The sequence below is a fragment of the Aythya marila genome, assembly GCF_965140915.1.
Source record: "Aythya marila genome assembly, chromosome: 14".
NCBI classification, from domain to species: Eukaryota; Metazoa; Chordata; class Aves; order Anseriformes; family Anatidae; genus Aythya; species Aythya marila.
The window spans coordinates 14156825-14181721 of NC_139055.1; the positions used below are offsets into that span (position 1 = coordinate 14156825).

The window sequence follows — 24897 nt, forward strand, 5'->3', positions numbered from 1 at the left end:
AGGTGGGAGAACAGACCAACCCCACCTCACTACAGCCTCCTTTAATGTATAGAGAGCGATAAGGTCGCCCCTGAGCCTCCTCTTCTCCAGGCTGAACAAGCCCAGCTCCCTCAGCCGCTCCTCGTAGGACTTGTTCTCCAGGCCCCTCACCAGCTTCGTCGCCCTTCTCTGCACCCGCTCAAGCACCTCCATGTCCTTCTTGTAGCGAGGGGCCCAAAACTGAACACAGTACTCGAGGTGCGGCCTCACCAGAGCTGAGTACAGGGGGACGATCACCTCCCTAGCCCTGCTGGTCACACTGCTTCTGATACAAGCCAGGATGCTGCTGGCCTTCTTGGCCACCTGAGCACACTGCTGGCTCATATTACTGAGGGTGCACTCGATCACCTCATCCAGATCATCAATAAAGATATTAAAGAGAACTGGGGCTGGGAGGGGGCATGGGGCTTGGTGGGAAATGTAGTGCCGGGGGTGCGGGGCTGGGGCTGCTGGGCATGGCTGGGGAGGGCGGGGGGGCGCAGGGGGGCCGGGGAGCTTAAGAAGGAAGGTCCAGAAGGAGCTGAGCTGGATGGGGGTGGCCAAAGAGGGCCTGGAGCCCCTACAGAGGAACGCTAGGCTGGGGGCACCCTTGGGACACCCCAGGGACCCACAGTGGGTAGTGAGGACATGGCCAGGAGTCAGCCCAGGAACTACCTGGGGGCTCAGTTAAGGGCAGATGTGAAATGGGGTGTCCCAGGAGGGGCCGTGACCCCTTCCACCAGCCCCTAGCAGGCCATCAGAGCCCCCCAGTGAAGAGGATGGGTGGATAACCACCGGGGTGTGGGCAGGGTGGTGGTTATCAGGCAGGGCGGTGGTTATCACAGCACCTCCCGCTGCATTTTCCTGCCGTGAGGAAAATTTCCTTGCTCCCAGAGCTCTCCCCAGCTGAGCCCTCCGGGCTGATTTACTGTCGGATGGATGTGAAACTGCTGTGAAGAGCTGCCCAGGCATTTTTGGGCTAAAACAAGCAAACAACGAGAAGAGAAGAAGGAGCCCCTGACACAGAGCAGCTGCTGGAGAGCGGCTGCGTGGCAGAGGGGCTGCCCCGTTAGCGCTCCCCCCTTCCCCGCGCTGATACTTTCCAGGAAAAATCTGGCTCCCGTCACTTTGGCAGAGCTTTATTTTTGGAAGGTTTAATAATGTCCACGGTGCGCCTGTCACTCCCTCCAAATACAGAGCCTTTATTTGCATTTATAGGCAAGATTAAATATAAAACTGGCCCCGCTCCAGCTGGCTCCCGCGCCAAGTTTCTTTGACACCAGCGTCGTCCAAAGCCATAAAGCCAGCGGCCAGGTGGCAGTTTTACAGCCCCTGTAAATGGGGCACGGACCTGGCCAGTCCTTTCTGGGGGTGACCTCCGCCGGCACAGATGGTCACTGAGGCTCGGGGTAAATGTGGAAGCTGCAGCCCTGCGAGGGCGACGGCGTGGCTGGCCGAGACATTGTCCCCTTGCTCCAAGATGACCCTCACACAGAGGTGCAAGGCTTGATCAGCTGGCAGCCTGGTTTGGAGACCCAATTCTCCTCTCCAGTGAAGGAGAAGAGCCCTGTAAGGGGAGTATCCCAGGGCAGAAAGCCCTGAAGTGTGCTTTCTGGGGAGGTTATGGACAGGGACCTCTGGAAATGGGGTGGGGTTGAGATGCAGCCCCTGTGATACACAAAGGGTGCTGTCTGCTGCAAGCTTATCGATGAACAGATTTTGACCCACTTTGACGTGGAACAAGAACCATCTGCAATGGTTTTATACCTCCTTTTCTGTTTGTTCTTCTATTAAAAAAAAATAAATAAATTCCTAAAACCAGACCAATCCTCCTGCATCCCTATCCCTGCATACCCCATGGTGTACAGGATCCCTCTGAGCACAGGAGGGGCTGCCCATGCCTAGGGCAGAAAGAGGAGCCTCTCTGCCAGGCAATGAAGCCCTCTCACCAAACGGCATATGCAAAAGGAGTCCTGTGGGGTGTAGGGAGCTGCAAGAGCAGCACTTAGATTGGTGTGGATGGAGGAAGGATGGGGCATCTGGTGCTGGGAGAAGGGCAGGTGAGCAAGCAGAAAGTCATCAAGAGCATCAGAACATCCACTTGCAGAGACAAGGGACAGGGAGCACATCCCAGAGACTCACAGGGATGGATAACAGGAGCAGACACATGTGGGCAGGGCGAGGGAGACCCTCAGAGTCCTGCAGAGCTCAGGGGCTGGGCTGGGGGCGTTCGGCCAGGTTTCAAAGAGACAGAGATGAGCATAGATGAGGGAGAAACACATTCAGGAGGTGCTGCTCATTGGAGAGGCAAGTAGAGTATGCTAAAGCCCAGAGTGCAAATGGACAAACGGCTTTAAAAAATATCTATTTTTTTTTCCCAGGTGTCTCTTTGCAGGTCTGCTGCAGTTCAGGGTCACCTGAGTCCAGAGCTCCATACCTTCAAACCATGGGCACCCTCAGCAAACCGCAGAGCGGAGCCCGGTAGTAACACAAACCACTTGAATGAAGAAATCTAAAATACATATATATGTACGCTGCACCACAATTACAGGTAGAGAAGGTATTTGAGGCGGTTAGTAAACATGCCAAATAATAAATACAGTTATTCAGCCAGCAAACAGCTGCGTGATTATAAATAGGAAAATTTACCTCAGCCCAGAGCCAGCTGAGGCCCAACAACATCCATTTATTAAGCGGCGATGTTTTCGGGGGCATTTTTTTTTTCGCAGGGATGTTGAAAATATTTTCGCCCGCTCTTTATTTTAGGAAGGTGAACCGTCCCCGGTGGCTTTCAAAGGCTAACCTCTTGGGTATGCGTTCCCGGTGCCAAGGCACTGAGTCACGAAGGGAAGGGAGGAAGCCGTGTCAAACCCAGACGGGGATAAGGCGGCCGTAATTTGGGAGCCAGCTCAGCTCCGTCTGCTACCAACCGCACGGCCCCGACCGTGCCCTCAGCCCTGAACGCAGAGAGCTTGGGGGAAAGCTGCTCTGTCCCCATTCCGTCCTGAATGACTGCCTGTGTCCTGGCCAAAGCCGGGCTCGGGGAGCGTGCTAGCAGCTGGAAGCGCTGCCCGTCCTCTGCCGGGTGGGAGCCGATGGGCTCTGAGGGGTCCTGCTGGACCCTTGGGCTTGCAGGGACACTTTTCTGCTCTCTGCTGCTCAAGCTACGAGCTCTGGCTCGAGGGATTTGTCCGCTCACACGTTAGGGGTGGTTTTCAGGCGTTGCTTCTGCTTGTGCGATGCTGGAGAATGAAGGTTGCCTTGAGCAAAGTGAGGGGACGCCGTGATCCCCGCGGGTGCTGGGTCGTTTCCTGGCATCTCTGGGGTCTGGCTGCTCGGGGGTCCCAGGCTGATTGCCTGAGGATGTTTCTGCCTCCTGCTGCTGGTGGTTACAGCGTGGGGCGGCAGGGATGGTGGAGAGGTGCTGTGCATGCTTCTAGCTGCTTGTATCCCCTTAGGGGAAGGATCATCGGGGGTGCTTCACGCGGCATCTTTAGGGTGGCTGCTCCACGGGACCCACTGCCTTGTCTGGTCTGGTCCTGAGGGTGCTCCCTGCTGGGGTGGCACAGGAGTGGGGATGTGTTAGGGCAGGGGCAGTGCAAGAGGGACAGGAGGAGGGAGAAGGGATGGGGAGCAGAGGAACTGGGAGCACAGGAGCCAAGCTAGAGGAAAGAGAGAAGTGGGGACGAGGAAAAATCCTCATTTCCAAGGGAAAATCAGGCAGGGGAGGGAGGAGGCAATGGAAAATGAGAGGCGAAGAAGAGGAAACGGCCAAGGGAAAATAAAAGCCACAACAGCGGCTGGCTCGGGGGGCTTGGTTTTACTCCTGCCCCCAGTTAGCCAGCCTGAAGCTGGCGTTGCTCAGCTCGGGGTGCGCGGGGAGAGGGTTGCCAGGTGCTGCTCCGTGAGGCTTTGAGTCACCGCGGGTGTCAGCAGCCCTCGCTGCCGGGCCCGGGGGAGCAGCGGGGGCAGAGGGGTCTGCGGTGAATCCCCCTGCCCTCATCCCACAGGGTGGGCTCGGGCTTGGCAAGGAGCCTCCCGCAAGAACAGCCTGACTCAGGAATCCCGTTTTCTCCCCGTTTTGTTATGCTGTTCTTCCTCCTCCCCCCCCCCACCCCCCCCTCCTTTTTCTTTGTCTGCTAATGCGCAACAGATGGGAGGAAATGCCATTTTAAATGCCACAGCATCCTGATGAAACGCGATGGGTTATGGCAATCTCCGATGAATCACGGCATTGTTTTGTGTGCACGGCCCTGCTGTGGCTCGGCCTCGCCTCAGCAGCTTTCTGCCTCGGCTTTCACGGGCACAGCCAGGGTCACGGAGGTGTCCGCACCGGGGGCAGGTGCCCTACAGGACCGGGGTGTTCGAGTCACATTAATTAATTAACCGGCCACATTTCTGGAGTCGAAACCGAGCCCGGGGGGCCTTATCGTTGGCAGAAAGAGCAGCTAGTTTAGAAACATCTGGTCCGCACTGCCTTCGGGGTTATAAATTACACCAAATTCCCGTGTTGCGTTTATAGGATTTCCGCACAAGGTGCAGGAACTCGGTCCCCAGAAGGATGGAGGATGCAGAGGAGCAGCAGAGCTGTCCCCAGCACCTCCAGCTTCGCCCGTGGCCCCTTTGGGAAGCGAGGCCGTGTCCCCAGCCCTCGTCCCACGGCCGTGCGGATGGGTTCTGTGATGTGGTTCCCTGCGGCTGGGGGTTTGCTCGGGGAGATGGGGTCGTTTCAGCCAAGCCATGGGGCAGGCATCAAATAATATTGACTCAGTGGCGGGCAGCCTGCTGCCAGATGAGAAACAGCAGCTCAGAAGTGAAAAAAAAAATATATATATATATATATACACACACATAACCCAGCAGCTCCATGACCCAAAGCCGTGGTGACCCAGCCCTGTTGGTTTTTAACTAATTAAGCGTGGAAAAAAAAGTCACCCCTCAGCCCGCGGAGCATAAAGCAGCCTTGTAATTTGGGTGGCTGCGCGAACAGATTTGAGAGCTCCGACGAGCAGAAGACGTGACATTAAAATTTGGTTGCAATCTGCTTAATTTTAACAATCTAGCTTGGGAATGCGTCCCTGGGTATGTCGAGCTGCCTGCGTGTCTCCTGGCATGGCAGAGACTCGGCGCTGGCACCGAGAAGCCGCCAGCATTAAGGCGTTTAATGCCTCGTGCCTGCGTTAGCTCTAATACGCGCTGCTGGAGCAGGCAGAAGGGTTGTTAGCACCAAGCAGCCCACATCCCAGCCCTGCTTTAACCAGGCTGCTGCTCGGGGCTGCTTTGTGAGCGTGATCCTCGTTAAAGGGCCTGGCAGCCCCGCGGCGCGGCGGGGCCAACACCAACAGCCCGGCCGTGTTTGCCCAGGTTTCAGCAGCTCTACCTGGAAGGAAAGGGAGAGGGAGAGGGGCTGTGTTTGCTTTTGCAAAGCCAGGGGTTTGGGGGATTGTTTTTCCCCCCGCCAGGCGTCCTTTGCTGATTGAACTCATGTCAAAAGCAGGAAGAGGAGGGGAAGGAGGGAGCGGGGCCACGCGGCTGGGGGTGGAGGGGGAAGAAATGGGGACTTGGGGTAGGAGCAGTCCTGGCTCTGTCTGCGTGCTCCCGACGTGCTGCTGCCCTGCACCGTGGCTCAGCACTCTTCCAAGCACCCTGAGCTTGCTCCTCAGTTTTTTCAGCAGCGAGCTGCCCCGTTAGCTTGGCTGCACCACATAACCTCACCCTCGGGTGGTCGGTCCTGCCCGGCCCCGGGGTCTGTCCCCAAATCCCTGCCCGTAGCCAGCACCTGCCTCCTTCCCGTTGATTTGCTCTGAAATCCCACAGCAAATGGAGCCTGGGAGGCTGGGAGGCAGAGGGAGGGATGTGACTGCGGGGGTCACGCCGAGAAGGGTGCTCCTGGGGACATCACCGTGTCCTGCTGTCCTGCTGTGGGCACAGCCACGTGCCAGCACGGAGCCGCAGAGGTACAGAGGGCTGTCCTCAGCTTGGGGGCAAGCAGGAGGTGAGAATCCACCCCCCTCTTACCGGGTGTTTCTGCTTTGCACATTAGCATCCCTTCCCGGTCCCTCTCGTGCCTGGCCGTGGCTGCTGGGAACGCCGAGAGGGCCATTAAGGAGCTCTTGATGTGTGTTTATTTCGTTCGGCACATCCTGAGTGCCGTGCTGAGAGCTTTAGAGAACGTTCGTTACGGTGATTGCTTTCCCTGCTCGTTAAGATGGAAAAAGCCACAGCGGCTGAGGGAGGGGAGTGGCCGGGTGCCAGACGCCGCCGTGCTCCGGGCAGACCCTCAGACCCTCAGACCCTCAGACCCTCAGACCCTCAGACCCTCAGACCCTCAGACCCTCAGACCTTTTCCTTCCACACGTGCCTTGCCCTGGCCTCGGGAGGACGAGGGCAGTGCTGTGAGGAGCACACCCTCCCCGTGGCCACCTCCCCGTGCCCAAATTATGGCACGTTGAGGGGAGTCTCCTGCAGGCTCCATCTCCGAGCCGTGCCTCGTACGGTGGGGGGTGATGTCCCCAGCACAAGGAGGTCCTTTTAATGGGAGAGCTCAGGTGGGTCAGAGCCTCCCACCATTCTCCAGGGTGATTTAGATGTTCCAGAAAAGCTCAAGCTTCCCGCAGGAACAACTGGCAGCTGTCTGCAGCCTCTCTGCCATACCAGGGAAGGGGCCGTGGTGGACGCACACCACGAGGCTCGGAGATGCCTTGACCCCACTGATCGCTGGCTGTCGTGTGCCCCCAAACTGGCCACGTTGTGTTTAGGATCTGAGCTGGGGAAATGGGATTTTTGTGCGTCGCCCCACCCGTGGAGGCTCAGCTCATCCTGTCCCTTCTCTCCAGGTAGCTCCAGCTCTTGGTCTGCAGCTCGTGGAGAAGTGAGCTGGGTGGCGGGACACAGCCTGGATCTGCACCCTCCTGACAGCAGTGACAGTCCCCGTCCTCCCTGCCCTCCCGAGGGGACAGCACGAGAGCCGCCTGCTATCTGCCTGCGGCAGCAGCACAGGGGGACTGCAGAGAGCTCCCTGCCTTATCTCGCTTGAGGGTTACTGCAGCAAAGGGATTTATTCCGGCCTTTCTGCCAAAAAAATGTACACCGAGATTCCACCAAAGCACATCTATATGTTTCTCTTGGAAGCAGACAAAGCTCTGGCATCCGAAAAGCCCTGCGCTGTTATTAATCTCTGGGGTTTTATCCAAGTTTCTTTAGGAATCTGGACGTGCTTGAAATGGCTTTCAGATAAAGCTGAATGAGTCTCCCTCTCCCTTTGAGGCTGGTGTGGCCTGATTTCCCAGCCGAGCCTTGGGTGGGTTGGGAACGGGGTGGGAGATTTCCAGCCACCTAAACCGGGGAGGAGGGAGCCTCTTAAAGCAACCCGATCCGAGTGGATCGCGGGCACTTTCCTGGGAGAGCAGCAGCGTGCCATGGGCTATCCGAACCAGGGGAAGGCTTCCTTGGTCAGTGTTAAACCCCATGGGCAAGCAACTGTTACCAAGACACAGCTCACAAGGCAGGCAGGCAGTTTGGAGAGCTGGGCAGAGGTGATGCTCCATGGTGAGCAGCCTCCTGAGCCCCCTCGGAGCTTGGAGCCCCCACTTTGGGTCAAGCCCAAGGTGCTCCCCAGACGTCCCCGGAGCAGGGACCCTGCTTGGGGCCACCTCAAAGCCACAGCAAGCCCGTCAGCCACAAGAGGGTGACAAAGTCCCATCCTGCGTTGTGGTGGCCCTGGACAAACCCCGGGATGTCCCCAGCTGGCACAGGACAGCAGCCCACCCTGGGGAGCTAGCTGGGATCGGGTGACCCGAGGCTCTTGGAAAACCCTTGCTGGAGTCCTCAGTCCGAGGGAATGCTGGCTGGAAACGAGATCCCAGTGCTGAGAAGCTGAGGGCTTTTTTATTTTTTCCACCTGGCTTCAGTTAGCATCGGCAAAACGGTCCGGTCGCCAAACGAGGGGAGAGCTCCCAAAGACGGGAGCAGAGGGATCCTGGAAGAACTCCTCAGCAAGCGGCCACAGCCAGCCTGCCCTGCACCTCCGGGCTGCCTGCAGGGAAGGTGCTGGGACCTGGGGACACGGCTGGGCTGAGGAGCCACCCAGGCTCAGATGGGGCTGGGACGGAGGCAACTCGGTGACCGGGACACCCCAGTGCCCTGGTGGCTTGTCCCAGCAGAGCCCAGGCTGGGCTGTCACACTGCACAGGCTGTAGCCGTGGCCGTGCCCATTCTCTTGGGCTCCTCATGGTGCTTCAATCCCATGGGGAGCTCTGGGGCAAGCAGTGGTCCTTGCTGCCCGTGCCTGTCCCTTCTTCCCCATGGCATGATGTGCACAGGGAGCGTGTGGCTTCCTGCACCCTGATCTGCCCCAAGAGCTCCCAGAGCATCGCCCGCCTGCCCCAAAAGCTTGAAGCACTGTCCCAGACAGGACTAACACACTCTGGGGCTCCTCCAAGGCCAAATCTCCTCCTCCACGGTCCCAGGAGGCCAGGCAGTGGCTGTGGGCTTGGCGGCATCTCCGGCGAGGAGCCGCGGCCAGCTCCCCGAAACCTCATTGCATGGAAGGAAAGCCAGCAGGGGGGCGACCCGTGCCAGGCTCAGATCGGGGAGGTGAACCTGGAGATCCCCTCGCTCCCATGCTTGATTGATAAAAGGACGAGGGAAAGAAAAATAATAAAAGAAGCCCGCTCTGAAAAGGGAGTTGGGCACTACCTGGGCTCAGGTGCCTTTGCTCAGGTGGAGCAAGGGCTGACGGCTCCCCGAGGCTGTGCGTGGGACAGGCAGCTCCTCCGTGCAGCCTGCGCTCCGAGGAGGTTTTTCTGTTTTCTCTTTAAATACTAGAGCTAATTAGTCGCTGCTCATGAGTAATCGTTTGGACTAAACCGCCTGGTTTCGTTTAAAGTGGTCAGTACGAACGGCCTCGTGATTCGGTAGGAAAAAAAAAAAAACCGAAGAAAGGCTCCTTCTCCTCCAGCCTCATGGGGCGGCGGCGGGGAAGTGGGCACCTTTCCTCGCCCGTGCCCAGGATCTGCCATGAAGACTTCCCCGGGGAGGAGGAGGGAGAAAACATCGCCTCCGTCTGCGGGCAGGGCTGGGAGGATGAAAGAGGGGCTGCTTACAGCGTGCGGCTTGCCAACAGCCCCGAAGCAGCACGCAGAGCCGCCGGCTGCCACTTCCCCAACCAGCACCTTGAAAGCCCACGGCCCATGTTAACGACACCAAGCTGCACCACGCCGAGTTTTACAGCCCTGGGTGAGAACCAGGATGGTAAATCTGCCCCCGGCGTCGCTCGCTCAGCCGCCCTCCATCCCACGGAAACCTCTGGCAAATCTGGTGTTGACTTTGGCCGCGCCTGGTGTTAATGGCAGGGGGATTTTCGAGGCCCTGGCCGCGGCGGTGCTGCTTTGGACGAGCCCGTGGTGGGGGGACCGGGCTCTGTGGGGTGTGCTCGGCGTGTTTTGATGGTGAGGAGGCATTTCCCAGCAGGAATGTGGGAGCTGCAAGGGGGAGAAAGTTGGGGCTGGTGGGGCCAGGAGCCCTGGTCCTGGGTGGGGGGAGGCTGGAGGCACCCCCAGGGCTCCCAGCACCGCCGCAGACCCCACAGGGTCCGTCCCCTGCCCCTGCCCGTGCTGTGCTGACCTGTGCTGATGCTTGATGCTCGCCGTGCTTTCCGTGCTGGGCTCCTGTCACCTAGCAACTCTGCATCTTCTCGCACGGCGGCGTGAAATAAACGGTGCTGAGCAGGACCGCGGGCCCTGCCGGGCCGTGCACCCCCTGCCCGCCACCAGGAGCGGCTCCAAAACCCCTGCTCGTGCTTACCCCTTCCCCAAAGCCCTGGAATTTGGGATCTGTGCCAGTCCTGCGATACCAGGGACATCAGGAGGTGCTTTCTGCCCGTGCCACGCTCACTTCTCTGGGGTGGGATCCCTGTCCCACCTCGGCTGGGATCCCGGGGCCGAGCTCCGTCCCCTGCTTTCGCTTCGTGCCGTGTTTCTGGAGCCGAGCATGGGCAATACCTTTCCATTTATAGTTCCAGCGAGGCACGGTTGGATCCCGTTCCCGTCATTTTTTATCTCGACTAAAATGTCGGTTTGGAAGGCCTATTATTAGCAGTTTTGTAGAGCTTCTGGATTACTGCGGGTAATCATGAATCACCCTCTGCAGCAGTGATATAGGGACTCTCAGCCTCCCGACAGCCGCCCTGCACGTTACGCCCCTGGCTGGGAGCAGAAAACCCCCGATGCCGACGGCTGGGCTCGAAATACGGCGCTCCAGATCCTGCTGTGTGCTTCGGTGCCAGCCTCGAGCCCGTGGCTCCCAGGAGTGTCCCACACATCCACCCCGAGGCCTCGGAGAGGGAGAAATCCCGTGCTGCGCCCTGCTTGGCTTCCAGCCCCCTCCCCAAAACGGGGTTTGGTGTTGTGCAGGCTGGGCAGCAGGGGCGCCTGACCCTAACCACGGGCAGGTTTAGAGGGTCTGGGGAACCTGCACGCACTTCTAGGGGATTTGTTTCTAGTAAAGATCTCCAGGAAAACATACCCAAGGGCTAATAATCCCTAATAATAGGGATTTTCTACCTCCAGCAGTGCAGGAGATGATGCACCCCCTCCCCTCTGATCCCCTTAAAGGGTTCGGTGGGCTTCCCTGTGGACCCAAAGGCCTGGGGAAGGCATGGCTGGAGCCCTCCTGCCCTGCACCATGGGGACCAGCACCTCGTCTGTGTCGTGTGTGTCATTTGGGTAGACTTGAACAAATAAAGCTCGCCCCGACCCGCTGCTCTGCGAGGAGCTGCCCCGCAGCCTGTCCTTCCGTGGACAAATCTCACCCCGCAGAGCTCAGCTGCAAGCGAAACGTGCTGCAAAAATCCCTCCCGGAGCTTCCCATTTCTGTGAAACCCTGCATCGCGTTCCCTGGTAAACTCAGCTGATGGGAACTTGCTTTTCTTATTATTGTTTTGGTCCCGTTCCCGTTCAGGAGGGAAGAATCCAACCTCCCAAATTTCCTCCAGGCTGCCTTTGCTGACGGAGCTCACTGCGCGGCTAGGAAAGGCAGCTCTGGCAGCCCTCGGACACGAATTTTGGGGCAACCTCCTCGCCCCTGGCTGAGGTCCAGCACCTAGATGAGTCTCGGGGTCTCATCAGCACCCCCTGCTCCGGCTCATGCTGGGGAAGCAGCAGCAGTGGCTGCGTTACGGGGCGAGGGGAACACGGGTGCTGGAAGCCCCAGCTTTGGGATCCTGCCTTCCACCCCGCTAAAAGGGCTGTGGGCACCCGGGGCCCTGGGAGAAACTTCAAAGCAGCCAGCACAGCACCTCCTGGTAGCGGGGAAGGCTGATGAATAATAGAGTGGACCCACCCACTCCCGCTCTAATCTGTCATGTTCTGTGGAAATTAAGCCTTTCGCTTACAAGAAGGCAATTTGTGCTCTTGGCATCCTCAGCGAGAGAGCGAGCTCTCATCCCTTCCGCGGGGTTACGGATACCCTTTGTGTGCAGTTAACGCGCTGCCTAATTGGGCTCTTTGCCTGCTCCACAACGCTGCCCCCGAGCACCCTGCGGGGCCGGGGCGGGCAGGGGACCCCCGCTGCCTCTTGCTGCCACCGCAGCATGTTTGGGGCCAGCTTTATGCTCCAGGACATCGGTCCCCAGCTGTCCCTTGTCCAGCAGGTTTGTTCCCTTTGTCCCTTGGGGAACAAACCCCAAACAGGCGGCGCTCGCCCTAATGGGTTACAGGTGCAATTAGGACCGGAGGCAGGTGTGTTTTCCTTGCTCTGAACGGGACAGGGGGATAAACAAGCAGGGCAACGGGGACTGGAGTGCCCTGCTGCGAGCTCTCCAGGTGATAAAGGGCTCCTTGTCTGCGGCAGGCACCCGAGCTGGGGGGTGTTGAGGGTTTCTCTCCCCTCCTTCGCTGCGCCCTGGCGGGGAGCGGAGCCCGGAGGCGTCCTGCTGCCGGCCCTCGCATCTCCTGCCAGCCCAAACCCACCGCAGCCTTTGAAGAGCCTGAACTTGAAAGGGGAGCTGGAAGGGAAGGGAAGGGAAGGGAAAGGATGGATCCGGGGGCTGCCCAGCCCTCGGGAGCTGGGGAGGGGAGCAGGGGGCACCGGGGACGGAGGTGCCCCCGGCCGTGCCCAAGCGGTGCCGGGAAGAATCGCTCCTTCTTAGCGAGCCAGGGGTGGCTGGAGCATGCTTTGAGGAGTGAGTGAGGAGCTTCTGTGTATCCCACGGCGAGCCGTGTCAGGAATGAAGCTGGGGGAGTCCAAAAGCAACAGGCTGGGCAAGCCAACGTCGGGGTCAGGCAGTGGCGCTGCCAGAACCCAGCTATGCTGAACGCTTAAAGCCTTCCTTCCGCTGCCTCGGGACCTTCTCTGCTTCAAAGGGGGCCCTTGGAGGCAAAGGGAGCTGCTGTAGGTGAAGCTTCTCCCTTCTGGGGGGTGGCAGAGTGAACACAGCATCCACCCAAGGAGCTTGAGCTGATGGGATGAAGCACAAACCCACCTGCCTATGGGGACCTCTAGTTTTCCATCCCAAACTGCCCCACGCAGGGATGTTTCCCATCAGCTGGGACCCCCCCACTGAGCCCCGGGGCTGGGAGGTGACAGTGGGGGGCACCTTGCTCACGGGAGGGGCTGGATTTGGGGTCTGGAAACCGAGGGCCGGGGGCAGAACGAGGAGGGAGAGCACCCAGGCGGGGCGCAAAGCAAGCCATAAGGCATGGGAAGGAAGCAGCGGTGCCAAACCCGCGGGCTCCTCTCCAGCTCGTCAGTTCCTCAACGCGAGCACGGCAGTCGGGAGGGGAGGGGAAGGCGGCGAGCTGCTCACCCAGCACTGGGGTGAGCCGAGGGGACGGGCGTTGGAGCAAGGAGCGGGGCTGGGGGCTACCGGAGGAAGGGGAAAGAAAGGAAACGCGAGCAGGAATGTGCGCAGCTCGTTTCACGAGAGAATATGCAGAATCGTTGAAATGTGCCATCGGGGACCAAAAATGGAAGAAAAATTCCTTAGCCCGAGACAAGCTGACTCGTACTGAGAGCTTTTATTTCTCGTTTCAGGAGCAAGGGGAGCAGCAGTGTTTTTTGGGCAGGAACAAGCCCTGGCCAAGCCCAACACGTGTGCGTTAGGAAAGGCTTCAGGATGGTGCTGGGGCTTCTGGGCGCCTCTCGGTGATGATGATTTTCAGCTTCTCCAGTGGCACAGAGGCAGGCAGGGCACTGGAAAAGGCCGTGTGGCTCCAAAACAAGATCCCAAGTGCTGCTGAGCCCTGCCACGGCCGATGCTGTCCCGTAGGGATCCCTCTGTGCCCGAGCTGTGGCTGCTCCATCCCCACGGCGTTAGCGATGCTGCAGGAGCCGGTGCAGATTTGCTCTTTCCTCCTCCCCTGGCTCCATCATCCAGGGAGCAAATTATGGGGTGTGTTAAAAACTGGGGGGACAAAGCATGCTGGCACATCCCACCCCAAAAACGCGCTCCGGGGGCCGGCAGGGAGGAGGCAGAAGTGCTGCGTACCCGCTGTGTGCCAGGCAGAGGAAGGTCCCCTGGGTGATCAGACACAGGAGGAGCAAAGAGGCAGGGAAAAGACAAGGACAGGAGCGTGATCCATCCCCTGGCCAGCAGCAGGACCCTCAGGGTCTCTCTGAGGCTCCCCAGGTCGATGGTTTGGCCCCAGCCCTGTCCCCTGCCGGCTCCCCGCAGGGCAGCAGCTATTGGAAACCTCTCACCCCTCTCTCAGAGGGCTTTTTATTGACACCCCTCTCCCAACAGCCGACCAATTCTGAGACTTTCTCTTAGCAAAGCAGCTCACGGGAGACCTCTGGCTCCCAGCCCCTTGGCCTCCCACCCTCCCCGCTCCCACCGAGCCCCCAAATCGCCCGGCTGTGCCGCCCTCTGATCCTTTTCCCCCCCCCTCTAGACAAAATAACAAGCTCTCCCCTTTCTCGGGACCGCTCGCTTCTTTTCCAGACTTGCCTCGGCTCTTTCATCACGCCAATAAAAAAGCAAATGCATCACACGTTGGCCGGGGAGAGCGGAAACCCTTAAACATCTAAGAGGCGGCAGCGCCGGGCTGTGTTTGCCGAGGCCAGGCACGGCCCCCGATGCCCTGTTAGGTCGAACGCCTGGCTCTGAAGGAGGAGAGAGGGGACTTATTAAAAAACCCTTTCCTATTTCTCGCTCCCAGGGCCCGTTTCGGGGGGCCAGAGGCCGAGGCGTGAGCCGGGAGAGGGGCTGCCGAGGGGGAAGGGCAGCGAGCCCGCGGCGTGCAAACAGATTGTGCAATATTTGCCTCGCACAGAGCTCCCATTGTACGGCCTGGGAGTTCTGCTTTCAATAATTCCCCTGCTCATAATGCCCCATTGACTGGCGAGAGAAAGGCGGTATTGAGGGCTGGAGGGGCTCCGGCCCCGGGAAGGGTTAAAAAATAAAGAAAAGATGGAGGGATAAAAAAAAAAAAAAAAAAAAAAAAAAAAGAGAGAGAGATTTGAGGCTTGGTTTGAAGCTTTGCTGTGTGGCCCTCGTGGCAAATCGTGGCCGTGGAGAAGTGTGTGCAGCCTGTTTGCATAACCCGGCGTGCAGCAAGCGCCCTGGGAGCCAAAGCACAAGTGCGGCCAGAGCCGGGGGGCGGCGGGGAGAAGCAGCAGGAAGGGCCGGGATTATTTTAATTCTTGCCCCAGGCCGCACAAAATTAATAATGGAAAAAAAAAAAAAAAAAAAAAAAAAAAAAAAAAAAAAGAGCTGATGTTCAAATATTTGGTTAGAGGAACAGCTGTGCAAATGCAGGCTGCTGTGCCAGCTGTGGGGACACGGAGAAAAAATGGCTGGGATGCTGCTCCAGGCTCAGCGCCTCGGCTCCTGGCCGAGGAGAGCACCCGGCACCCTTCCACCGGGTTAAAAAGCACCAAAAATGAGCCATGAGACCGTAGGGATGTGGAAATATTTGGCTGGGACGTGGGATGCTGCCTGTCCCCGTGAGCAGGCAGAGGATGCTCTGCCCGTGGGGCCGCTGCCAGCCCCGTGGGAGCACCCGGCACGGCCCCGTGGGGCTCCCCATGGCCTGGGCACCGCGGGTGGGAGCTGGCTGTGGGTGCAGCGGGGGGAGCAGGGGTGGTTGTGCCCTGGGGAAGAGGCAGGACAGTGGCAGGCAGCGGCTGTGGGATGGGACATGTAACGCCAGCCCGCTCAGCAGATGCAGCCAGGCCAGCTGCCAGGGGAAGCCTCCCCGTTGTGCAACGCCGCAGCTCTCCGAGGGAGCTCCTGGCTCTTGAGACATCTCCCAGCGAGGCCGGACAAGTGGCTGCCCCGAATTCAGGGCGGTCTGGGGGGGGTGGCTACAGGCCCTGAGAGCTTTTTCCATGCGTAGACCTTGTGATGCATTAATCACCCACGGAGCAGCCTCGCAGCTGGCTAAAACTCCCTGACCCCGAGCCTCCAGAGCTGGCTTTCCTCCCCCTGCCTCCGTCACGCTTCTTCCTCTCCCTCCTCCTCCTCCTCCTCGCTCCCGGCCGCTCCCATCCCATCCCTCCGCTTCGAATGATCCCAGCAGGGCTGCTCTGAGGGTCTGCGGGTACCTTTCCTGCTGTTTCTCCTGGGATCTGCAGAGCTCCCCCCGTGCCACTTTTCACCCTGTCGCCGTGTCCTGGAGGGGACCCCAGGCTGTGCGCCCCTGGGACGCTTCTGCCCGCTGCCACCCGAGCCCTCAAAGCAGGGTTCCTGCTGATGGGTTCGGTGTTTGTGCTCTGCCAGCAGGGCCTTGGGCTCTTGGAAAACCTCTCCGAGCTGAGCTAACCCACTGCCTTCCCCCCTAGACCCTGGGCCAGCTGCGCAGAAGGTCCCCTCTCGGTGCCACCACGTGCCCGTGTCCGTGTCCTTCCCATCCTTCGACCCTCTGAGCCTCCAGCAGCTTAAACTCCTGGTGATTTTCCCAGCCCACGCTTCCTCTGCTGAAGGCATGGGCAGGATGTGACCCACCACAGGGCTGCAGCGGCCGTGACGCCGTCCATCCCTGCCTCTCCCCTCCTGCACGTCCCTCCCAGCTCTCCAAAGTGTCCCCAAACGCTGTCACACCTGGGCTCGCTCCCCCAGCCCCAGCTCTGCCCCAAACCCTTCCCTTCAGCCCCGACACCTCCAACAATTCCCCCTCTGATCCGTAATTCAGCAGGTCCTGCAAATCCTTCCCCCCGTGCTTCGGAGGGGTGAGCGACGGCAGCTTTCGGTAACACCCTGCCATTAATTCCCAGCTCTGCTATAAACAAAGAGCGTAACCCAGCCGTGTTGGCTAAGTGGAAGCAGGCGGGCTGTGGCAGGGAAGGCACTGGGTTTGAATATTTCCGAGAGGAACTCATCCAAACCAACCATTATTGAGGGTTTGGAAGGAGCTGGGATCGCAGTCCCTGCCTCTAACCCTGCCCGTGACCCGAGGTTTTTGCGGGGAGCCACGGGAATAGGGCTGCACGTTGGGGTGCTCCCCGTGTCCCGCAGCCCCTGGTGGCTCAGGGGGGCACGGAGAGGTGGGTGCAGGGCCCCCAGCCCCGGCTGCTGGGGTCCGTGGGGAAAAGGAGAGGAGCAAACGGGACCCTGGCACCCAGGGCCACCTCCTTTGTGAACCCAGCCCTCTTCCCCCGCAGTCAGACCCAGGTTTTTCTGCGAGGAGGGAGTTGCTCCACGCTGAAGGAGAGTGGGGAAGGGAGAGGAGGAGCGGGCGGAAGGAAAGAGTGATTAACCCCCGGGGATTAATCAAACCTCGCCGAAGGGTTTGACCCAGCCCTGCAGCACCGCTCCGAGCGAGCGGGGATTTTTGCCAGTAGGGAAAGGGAAGTCTTGTGCACAGCTGTCCCTGTCCCTGTCCCCGTCCCTGTTCCCTCTGCCTGTTGTCTGATTCCAGCAGGGAGAAGCCCACCCTTCTTTCCTTCGGGTCTCCCCAGCCCACGGGAGTGGGGAGCCCCTGCAGCACCTTCCCATCCCTCTCCCTGCTGGTGCTTGGGGTCCCCGAGGGGCAGGCTGGTATGGGATGGGGGGAGATTTGGGGTATGGGGAGGGGCTGGGGGCATCAGGGGAAGGACAGCGGCTGGGGCAGAGTGGGGGAGAGCCCAGAGAGGGGACGTGGTGGGGGGCACAGAGGAGGAGAGCCCAAGGAAGGGGTTCCCGGGGACATGGGGGGACCCGCCGGAGAGCCCAGGGGAGGGGACGTGGAGGGGCCTGGCAGAGGGAAGCCAGGGGGAGGGGGCAGCGGTGGGGGGCCCGCAGAGGGGAGCGGAGGGAAGGGGGCCGGGGGGGCCCGCAGAGGGGAGCCATCTGGCTCTGCTGTGCAGCACAGCCATCCCAAAGCCCCCGCCGAGCCCCCGCCGCTGCAGCCCTGCGGTCCTAAAGCCAGGCAGTGCCTTGGGGGGGGGGAGTGTGCTGGGGTGTCCCACGTGCGGGGACCCTCGGGTCCCCATCTGGCCACGTGCACATGCCCAAATGTCCCCCCGCATCTCCCAGGGCTCTCCTCCCGGCTCCACGAGGGGTGGGGGAACACGTGTGGGTCCGTGCTACCAGAATCCCCCCTCCCCGTGCCAAGCCAGGCAGGGCCCCTATTTCACACCAACCCCTTCCCTGGGCTAGCAGTGGCCACGGTGACCCCAAGCAGCCCCTCTCTGCCTCAGTTTCCCCACCCACAAAGTGCACCCACCTCCCCCCCGTAGTGCCCAGCACACCCTGGGGTGCCTTTCTTCCACCCCAGGGCTGTTCCCATAAAGTTTTTACATCCCCCTTTTGCCCGGGTGGTGGTCCTGGCCCCGTGGGTGGCCGTCCCCATGGGGCTTGATGGATGCTGAGGGTCTGGGGGGCTGCGGGGAGCTGCACGTCCCGGGGCTGAGCCGCGGCGAGGCGCGCAGCCACGCTTAGGACCCTGCAGGCTCGGGTCTTCCCAGCTTTTTTTCCTGGAGTTGCTGAGCGAGCGGGGAGGGGCCGAGCCTGCGGCTCCCCATAAACCTGGCCGCTTCGCCCAGGGCCCGGCAGATGTGGGGACTCTCCTCGTCCCCCCACGGCGCGGCCACAGGCTGCGTCCCGCTGCCCTCGGAGCTGGGCGCCTCGCCCGCCCTCCCCGCCGCGCTGAGCCCGAGTTTCCAGAGCTCTTCGCACAGTTGGGAAAGACTTCGGGGCTGGCCGAAAGGAGCCGGGTGAGCGGAGAGGGAAAGAGGGAGGGAGAAGAAAGGAGAAAAAAAAAAAAAAATAAGGGGAAAAAAATCATGGTGGTGAGGGCTTGCCAAGAAACGCTTCGGGAGAGGACGGTGAGAAAAGGAGACGGCGGCTCTTCCCCGAGGGGTGAGGACGGGAGCCCAGCACCTCTGGGCTTGAACTTTAGCACCCTCTTCTGCGAAAGCGCACGGAGCAGGATCGCCTCGTCCTGAGCCAGCCGGGAGAAGCCAGCCGCTCTCTCTCCAGCGAGGCTTTTTCTGTGCTGCTTGCAAAAGAAAACACCAGGAAGAGAGCGCAGGGAAGGCAGCCGGCGCTCGCGGCGCTCGGGACGCTTCGTGAGCAGCCGTGGGGCTGTTGGGAATCGCCGAGCGGGCTTTGGACTGAACGCACCCCGGCACGGCGGATTTATCCCTTTGTGTGTCTGCCTCCATGGCAGCTCCCCCCGCAGGGGGCAGCCCCTAGGTGGGGGGCTCTGCGGGCACCCCGCGTGGCCCTGGGGTGATGCCGGCACAGTAGCGCCCGTAGGCAGGCTCAGGATGGCTGTGTACGCCCTGACGGGCTTCTCGCTGGTCAGCCTGCTGAGTTTTGGCTACTTGTCCTGGGACTGGATGAAGCCCGGCTTGGTGGCCGACGTGCCCACGGGCCCCCTGGAGAAATCGCTGCCCCCCACCTTCACCCGGCCGCCCCACATCATCTTCATCCTGACCGACGACCAGGGCTACCACGACGTCGGGTACCACGGCTCTGACATCCAGACGCCCACCCTGGACAGGCTGGCGGCCGAGGGCGTGAAGCTGGAGAATTATTACATCCAGCCCATCTGCACGCCCTCCAGGAGCCAGCTGATAACCGGACGGTAAGCCCCTGCGCCCCCCCTGCCCCGCGGGTCCCCTTCTGGTCCCCTGCCCCTCGAGGTTTGAGCCTGGCTCGCCACGAGGCAGATGCCCCAGGGAATGGGGTTGTGCTGGAGGTCCGCTAGGGAAGGGGTCTTGCTGGCTCCGGGGGTGAAAAGTTGATTTTTTTTTTTTTGCCTGGTTTAATAACAGCACGTGGCGGGTCACCGAGGCCACAATGAGGATGGGGTTGGGGAACCGAAGTCATGTTGGGAGGAGGCGGTCTGTGGCCACGAGGGCGCAGGGAGGTGTCCCCAAGGCGGTCCCACGTGGGTGACACTGGGGTGCTCGGTCTCTGGGGTGGTTTGCTCTCACGTTGGCCCATGGGGATTCATAGGATCATAAAATCATTGAGGTTGGAAAGCCCTCCAGTATCATCTGGTCCAACCGTCCCCCTACCCTTAGCATCCCCCAATAACCATGTCCCCAAGCACCACGTCCAGCCTTCCCCTGAACACCCCCAGGGATGGTGACCCCACCACGTCCCTGGGCAGCCCGTCCCAATCCCTCACCATTTGTTGCTGGGCTGTGGGGTGGAAGGATTTCCCTCCCCTGAAGATGCTGCCTCTCCCTCGGGCCCTACTTTTCCTGCTGCTCATCTGATGCCGCATAGACCGGATCAGGGGGAGGGAGGACGGGGATCTGCACGCAGCTGGGGCACTGCAAACCCTTTGGGATTGCTGAGCAGCTCCTGCTCATCCTGGCAAAGAGCCCAACAACTCCGCCAGGCCGGCAGCAGCAGGGTGACTGCTGGTGGCATCCTGGTTTTGAAAGATCAGGAGCCCAGGGTACTTTTGCAATGTCTCCTGAGCGTGTGCACACACACACTTTTTTTTTTTGCACTTGCTTTTGGTGCTTTTGTGTGGGAAAGGGGTTCCCTGCTCTGGCACGGAGCTCATCCCATGGGGTTGGGGTCCCAAAAGCCACACACTTTTGGGGTCTCCATAAGACAAAGTGCCATCACCCAGCCCCGCTCCCCACCGCCACCGATCCCTCTTGGCTCTCCCCCGGCAGGTACCAGATCCACACGGGGCTGCAGCACTCCATCATCCGCCCCCGGCAGCCCAACTGCCTGCCCCTCGACCAGGTCACCCTGCCCCAGAAGCTGCAGGAGGCCGGCTACTCCACGCACATGGTGGGCAAGTGGCACCTGGGCTTCTACAAGAAGGAGTGCCTGCCCACCCGCCGGGGCTTCGACACCTTCCTGGGCTCGCTGACGGGCAACGTGGACTACTACACCTACGACAACTGCGACGGGCCGGGCGTCTGCGGCTACGACCTGCACGAGGGGGAGGACGTGGCGTGGGACCAGAGCGGGAAGTACTCCACCTTCCTCTACGCCCAGCGTGTCAGCAAGATCCTGGCCTCCCACAGCCCCAGGGAGCCCATCTTCATCTACGTGGCCTTCCAGGCCGTGCACACCCCGCTGCAGTCGCCCAAGGAGTACATCTACCGCTACCGCTCCATGGGCAACGTGGCGCGCCGCAAGTACGCCGCCATGGTCACCTGCATGGACGAGGCGGTGAAGAACATCACCTGGGCCCTCAAGAAGTACGGCTACTACGACAACAGCGTCATCGTCTTCTCCACGGATAACGGCGGGCAGACCTTCTCCGGGGGCAGCAACTGGCCGCTGCGGGGACGGAAAGGGACGTACTGGGAAGGGGGCGTCCGCGGCATCGGTTTTGTGCACAGCCCTCTGATCAAGCGCAAGCGCCGGACCAGCTGGGCGCTGGTGCACATCACGGACTGGTACCCGACCCTGGTGAGCCTGGCCAGGGGCAACCTGAGCAACGTCCCCGGCCTGGACGGCTACAACGTCTGGCCGGCCATCAGCGAGGGGAAGGAGTCGCCGCGCACCGAAATCCTGCACAACATCGACCCCCTCTACAACCACGCCAAGTACGGCTCCTTGGAGGACGGCTTCGGCATCTGGAACACGGCCGTGCAGGCCTCCATCCGCGTCGGGGAGTGGAAGCTCCTCACCGGCGACCCGGGCTACAGCGACTGGATCCCCCCGCAGACGCTGACCAACTTCCCGGGCAGCTGGTGGAACCTGGAGCGCCTCACCGACGGCCCCAGGAAATCCGTCTGGCTCTTCAACATCACCGCCGACCCCTACGAGCGCTACGACCTCTCGGAGCAGCGCCCGGACGTGGTCAGGGCCCTCCTGCTGCGCCTGGCCTACTACAACCGCACGGCCATCCCGGTGCGGTACCCCGCCGAGAACCCCCGCGCCCACCCGGACTTCAACGGCGGCGCCTGGGGGCCGTGGGCCGGCGAGGACGATGTGGAGGAGTGGGAAGGAGGCCGGGAGCCCCCGAAGAGCCGGGGCAAGAAGAAGAAGTGCAAGATCTGCAAGCTGCGCTCCTTCTTCCGCAAGCTCAACACCAGGCTCATGTCCAACCGCATCTGACCGGGGGCTCCCCAGCGTCGATGCAGCCCGGTCAGGGGGGTGCCGGCAGTGCTGTGGGGTGGGATGGAGGGAGAGGGACGTCCCGGGGGGTGCTCAGCGCCCTCCTGCTCTCCTTAGCCCCTTTGCTTCGGGGCACGCCGCCCCCAAAACATTGCCCTCCATCCGGACCAGCAGCTGCAGGAGGGGCGGGTGGGTTGGTGGGCAAAGATGGGTGATGAGGCTCAAGGCTGAGCTGTGCACAGCCCCTTTCGAATTGGGACACATTTTTTTGGGGACCAAATTGGAAGCTCTAAGTGTTGGCTGTGGCAGCAGCACGAGGTGGAGGTGCCGCCGGCCTCGGCTGCTCTGGCTGCACGTTTCCCTCCGCGTTGCACTGTAGATACGTGTTGCTGCCTTCCCACGTGCTGCCAAGCAGCTGTCTGCTTTGCTGTTGAGTTTCCAGGGCTTTCCCTAGCCCACGACTCCCAAATTTCCCCGTTTTACTTCCCAGCAGAAGGACGGACTCCTGACCACGGATGTCAGACCCGGAGCCACCAGGGCTGGACCCAGCCTTGCTGCCACAGGGACCCCGCGTGGGGCCACAGCTCCTCCGCGCTGGTTCGGGGTGGCCAGGAGCAGCCCCGGGGCTGTGGCCCAAAGGGACGTGGCTGGAAGTGGTCCCCTGATGTGCACACAGAGGACAAATGGCTCCGCACGGCCCCACACATTTGGGACAGGTTTGTCCCAAGCTCCGGCAGCCTTCACATGGCTCAGGTACATCCCAGCTCTGACCAGACCCCGCAGCCGCATGGCAGTGGGCACCCCTAAATTCCTCCCCGTGCATCCTCCACCTGTGACCAGCTGACTCCATGACCCCAGGACAGAAAGATCTCAGGAAGGTCTGTGCAGAGACGATTTGCCCTGCTCCACGACCACAAGACATGCAACCACGGGGACGCGGGGAAGGAGCATCCCCCTCCACCCCTCCTCTCTTGCTGCCTTTGCTGCAGCCACCCTGGGGACCCCAGAGCTGTCACCACATCCCCTCGCCGTGGCCAGACCCTGCACCCCCAGAGTGATGCCTGCCCGGGGGGACCCCCATCTGCCCACCGAGGGGCTCCAGGCGATGCCTTGGTGTGGGGCCAGGCAGCGCGGGCAGCGAGCAAAGCGCCGTGCCCCCGCGCCTTCCACAGGGTGCGAGCGCGCGTACGTGCGCTCAGATGGGAGCTGGCTTGGATGAAAGAGGGTAAATAGCTTTAAAAGCATTTTGGATGCATGGTGCATTTCCATTTACACAATGTGTTTTACATTTCTCCCCACAGGTTTCTCTTGGTGCAGCGTGTGTAGGCGAAGGCCCTGCTGTGAATTTTGAAAATAGTTATTTTTGTCTCTGGAAAATGAGGCCCGTTAGGACTTGTCAGCTCTTGGATGAGCAGTGTGGGCTTTTTTTTTTTTTTTTTTTTTTTTTTCCCCCTCTCTCTCCCTTGCAAAATAACATTCATTTAAAATCTGTCATTGAAAGATGTGACAATTGGCAGCATGCACGCTGAATACCTTTCAGTGCGCTTTCAAGCCCTGCGTGTGAGAGAGGGACGGGGACGGGAAGAGAATGCAATGACACGTTTGTGTTTTTTTCTTTTTTTTTTTTTTTACTCTTAGCTGGATTATTTGGGGGAATTGGGATTTTCTATAGAAACAAAGAAAAAAAAAAAAAAAAGCTGACAGCAAGGCATAATACAGGAGGCCCTCTCCTTGCAGGGATGGGAAGGAGTTTGCAAAGCCGGAGCCTGGCTGTCGGTGCGCCCGTCCCAGCCGCTCCTCGCATCCCTGTCACCATGTTGCTGGCTCTGTGGGCACATTCCCTGCAGCAGGACCAGGGACGGGCTTCACAAGGGGCTCAGCTCCCCCACGAGCCCCACGATGCCCCATTTCCATCCCCACCTCACTTACCAAGGTGCTCTGCTGGGACACCACCAACCCCGTGCCCATCGGCAGCGTGGCTACAGCACCGGCTGCCATTTGGCAAAGCCTCCTGGCGAGAAGTTGCCAAATATAAACCGGAGCCTTGCAGGAGGAGGGTGCTCAGTGCTCAGCACGCAGGGGCTGAGGTCCCCCCGGGGTCCTGGCACGGGGCTGCAGGGCCAGGAGGAGCAGGCAGAGGGAGCGGGGCTGGCCCTGGGGCGGCGGCGAGGTGCGAGGAACGGTTTTCATTTCCATATTTATGTAAACGCGTCCAAGTTTAGTCCTCCTTTTATTTTTTTATTTTTTTTTCTTCAAAAATGGAAATTTCCATGAAAACGTGCTTGATTTGTTCTCCCTTCGGTTTTACTAATATCTCCATGAAAACTGTTCGCCTGGTCTTGTCTCGTTTCCAGTTTCTGATCTCCTGGGCCGGTGCCGGTTTCGCGCCGTCAGTCTAGCCAGAGTTTTAGGTCTGGGTTCTCTCTTTTTTTTTTTTAAGTTGAAATCTGAATTTTATCAAAAAGAAGCATTTGAAGGAAAGTGCTAATCCCTGAAAAGAGGAGAAGTAGGCAGAAAAACCTCTGGGTGTTGGGAGAGAGTTGTCCCTCTCTCAGCGCACCCAGGAGAGCGCTTGTTGTTCCCCATATCTCCAGCCCCCCCAGCACCAGCACCCTTCCAGAGCTTTGCTGCTGTGCAGAATTTGCCCCTGGGAGCTCGAGTTAGGGTAACGGGGCTGGAGAACAGTGGGTGAGCAGCTGGAGAGCTTCATTTCAACGTCGTCTCATCCCCATCCCAGCATGGCTCATGGATGGCTCCAGTGGCATCCAGTGCTGGGCAGCTCCAAGCTAAGGGCACAAAGAGAAATGTGCCAAAATCGGGGATGGATGGGATGGGATGGGATAGATGGGATGGGGTGGTTGGGATGGGATGGGATGGGATGGGATGGGATGGGATGGGATGGGATGGGATGGGATGGGATGGGATGGATGGGATGGGATGGGATGGGGTGGGGTGGGGTGGAGTGGGATAGATGAGATGGGGTGGAGATGGAGGTGAAATGGAGCTGGGCATGGGATGGATGAGGCAGGATGGGTGCACCTGGGAGCCTCTCCAGCCCCGCAGACCCCTTCAATCTCAGCGAGCCAGCACCCTGGGAGCTGCGAGCTAGGGAGGGGGTGCTCTGGGCAAAGGGCTGCACCTCACGCCAGACCCTGGTGTCAGGGAAAAGGTGGCCCTGGGGACCCTCGTCTCACCAAAAGCAGTTTCTGTGTTGCCACTGGCGTAAGTGCTGGGGCCCGCAGGGACAGGGCACGTTTGCAAACACAACCTTAAGTATAAATCAGCTCTCTTTACCGCGGTATTTATAATCCCTTCCTAAAAATAACCGAGACTTTCAGCTTCCCAGAGGACAGCAACTGAGCATCCCCCAGACCCCAGCTTGCGTGTGAAACCGTCCCAGTAATTTTGGGATCTCTGCA

At 60.1% G+C, this 24897-nt stretch overlaps 1 protein-coding gene across 1 annotated transcript; it reads left to right on the plus strand.

The window, feature by feature from the left end:
- Window positions 1–18029: 18029 nt before the first annotated feature.
- ARSI (arylsulfatase family member I) lies at window positions 18030–21478 on the plus strand (the record flags this gene model as incomplete). The annotated part of the gene is made up of 2 exons (XM_082771332.1): window positions 18030–19025; window positions 20077–21478. The coding sequence occupies exons 1-2, from the start codon at window positions 18706–18708 to the stop codon at window positions 21476–21478; spliced, it is 1722 nt and encodes a 573-aa protein (XP_082627458.1). The 5' UTR covers window positions 18030–18705.
- Window positions 21479–24897: the final 3419 nt, after the last annotated feature.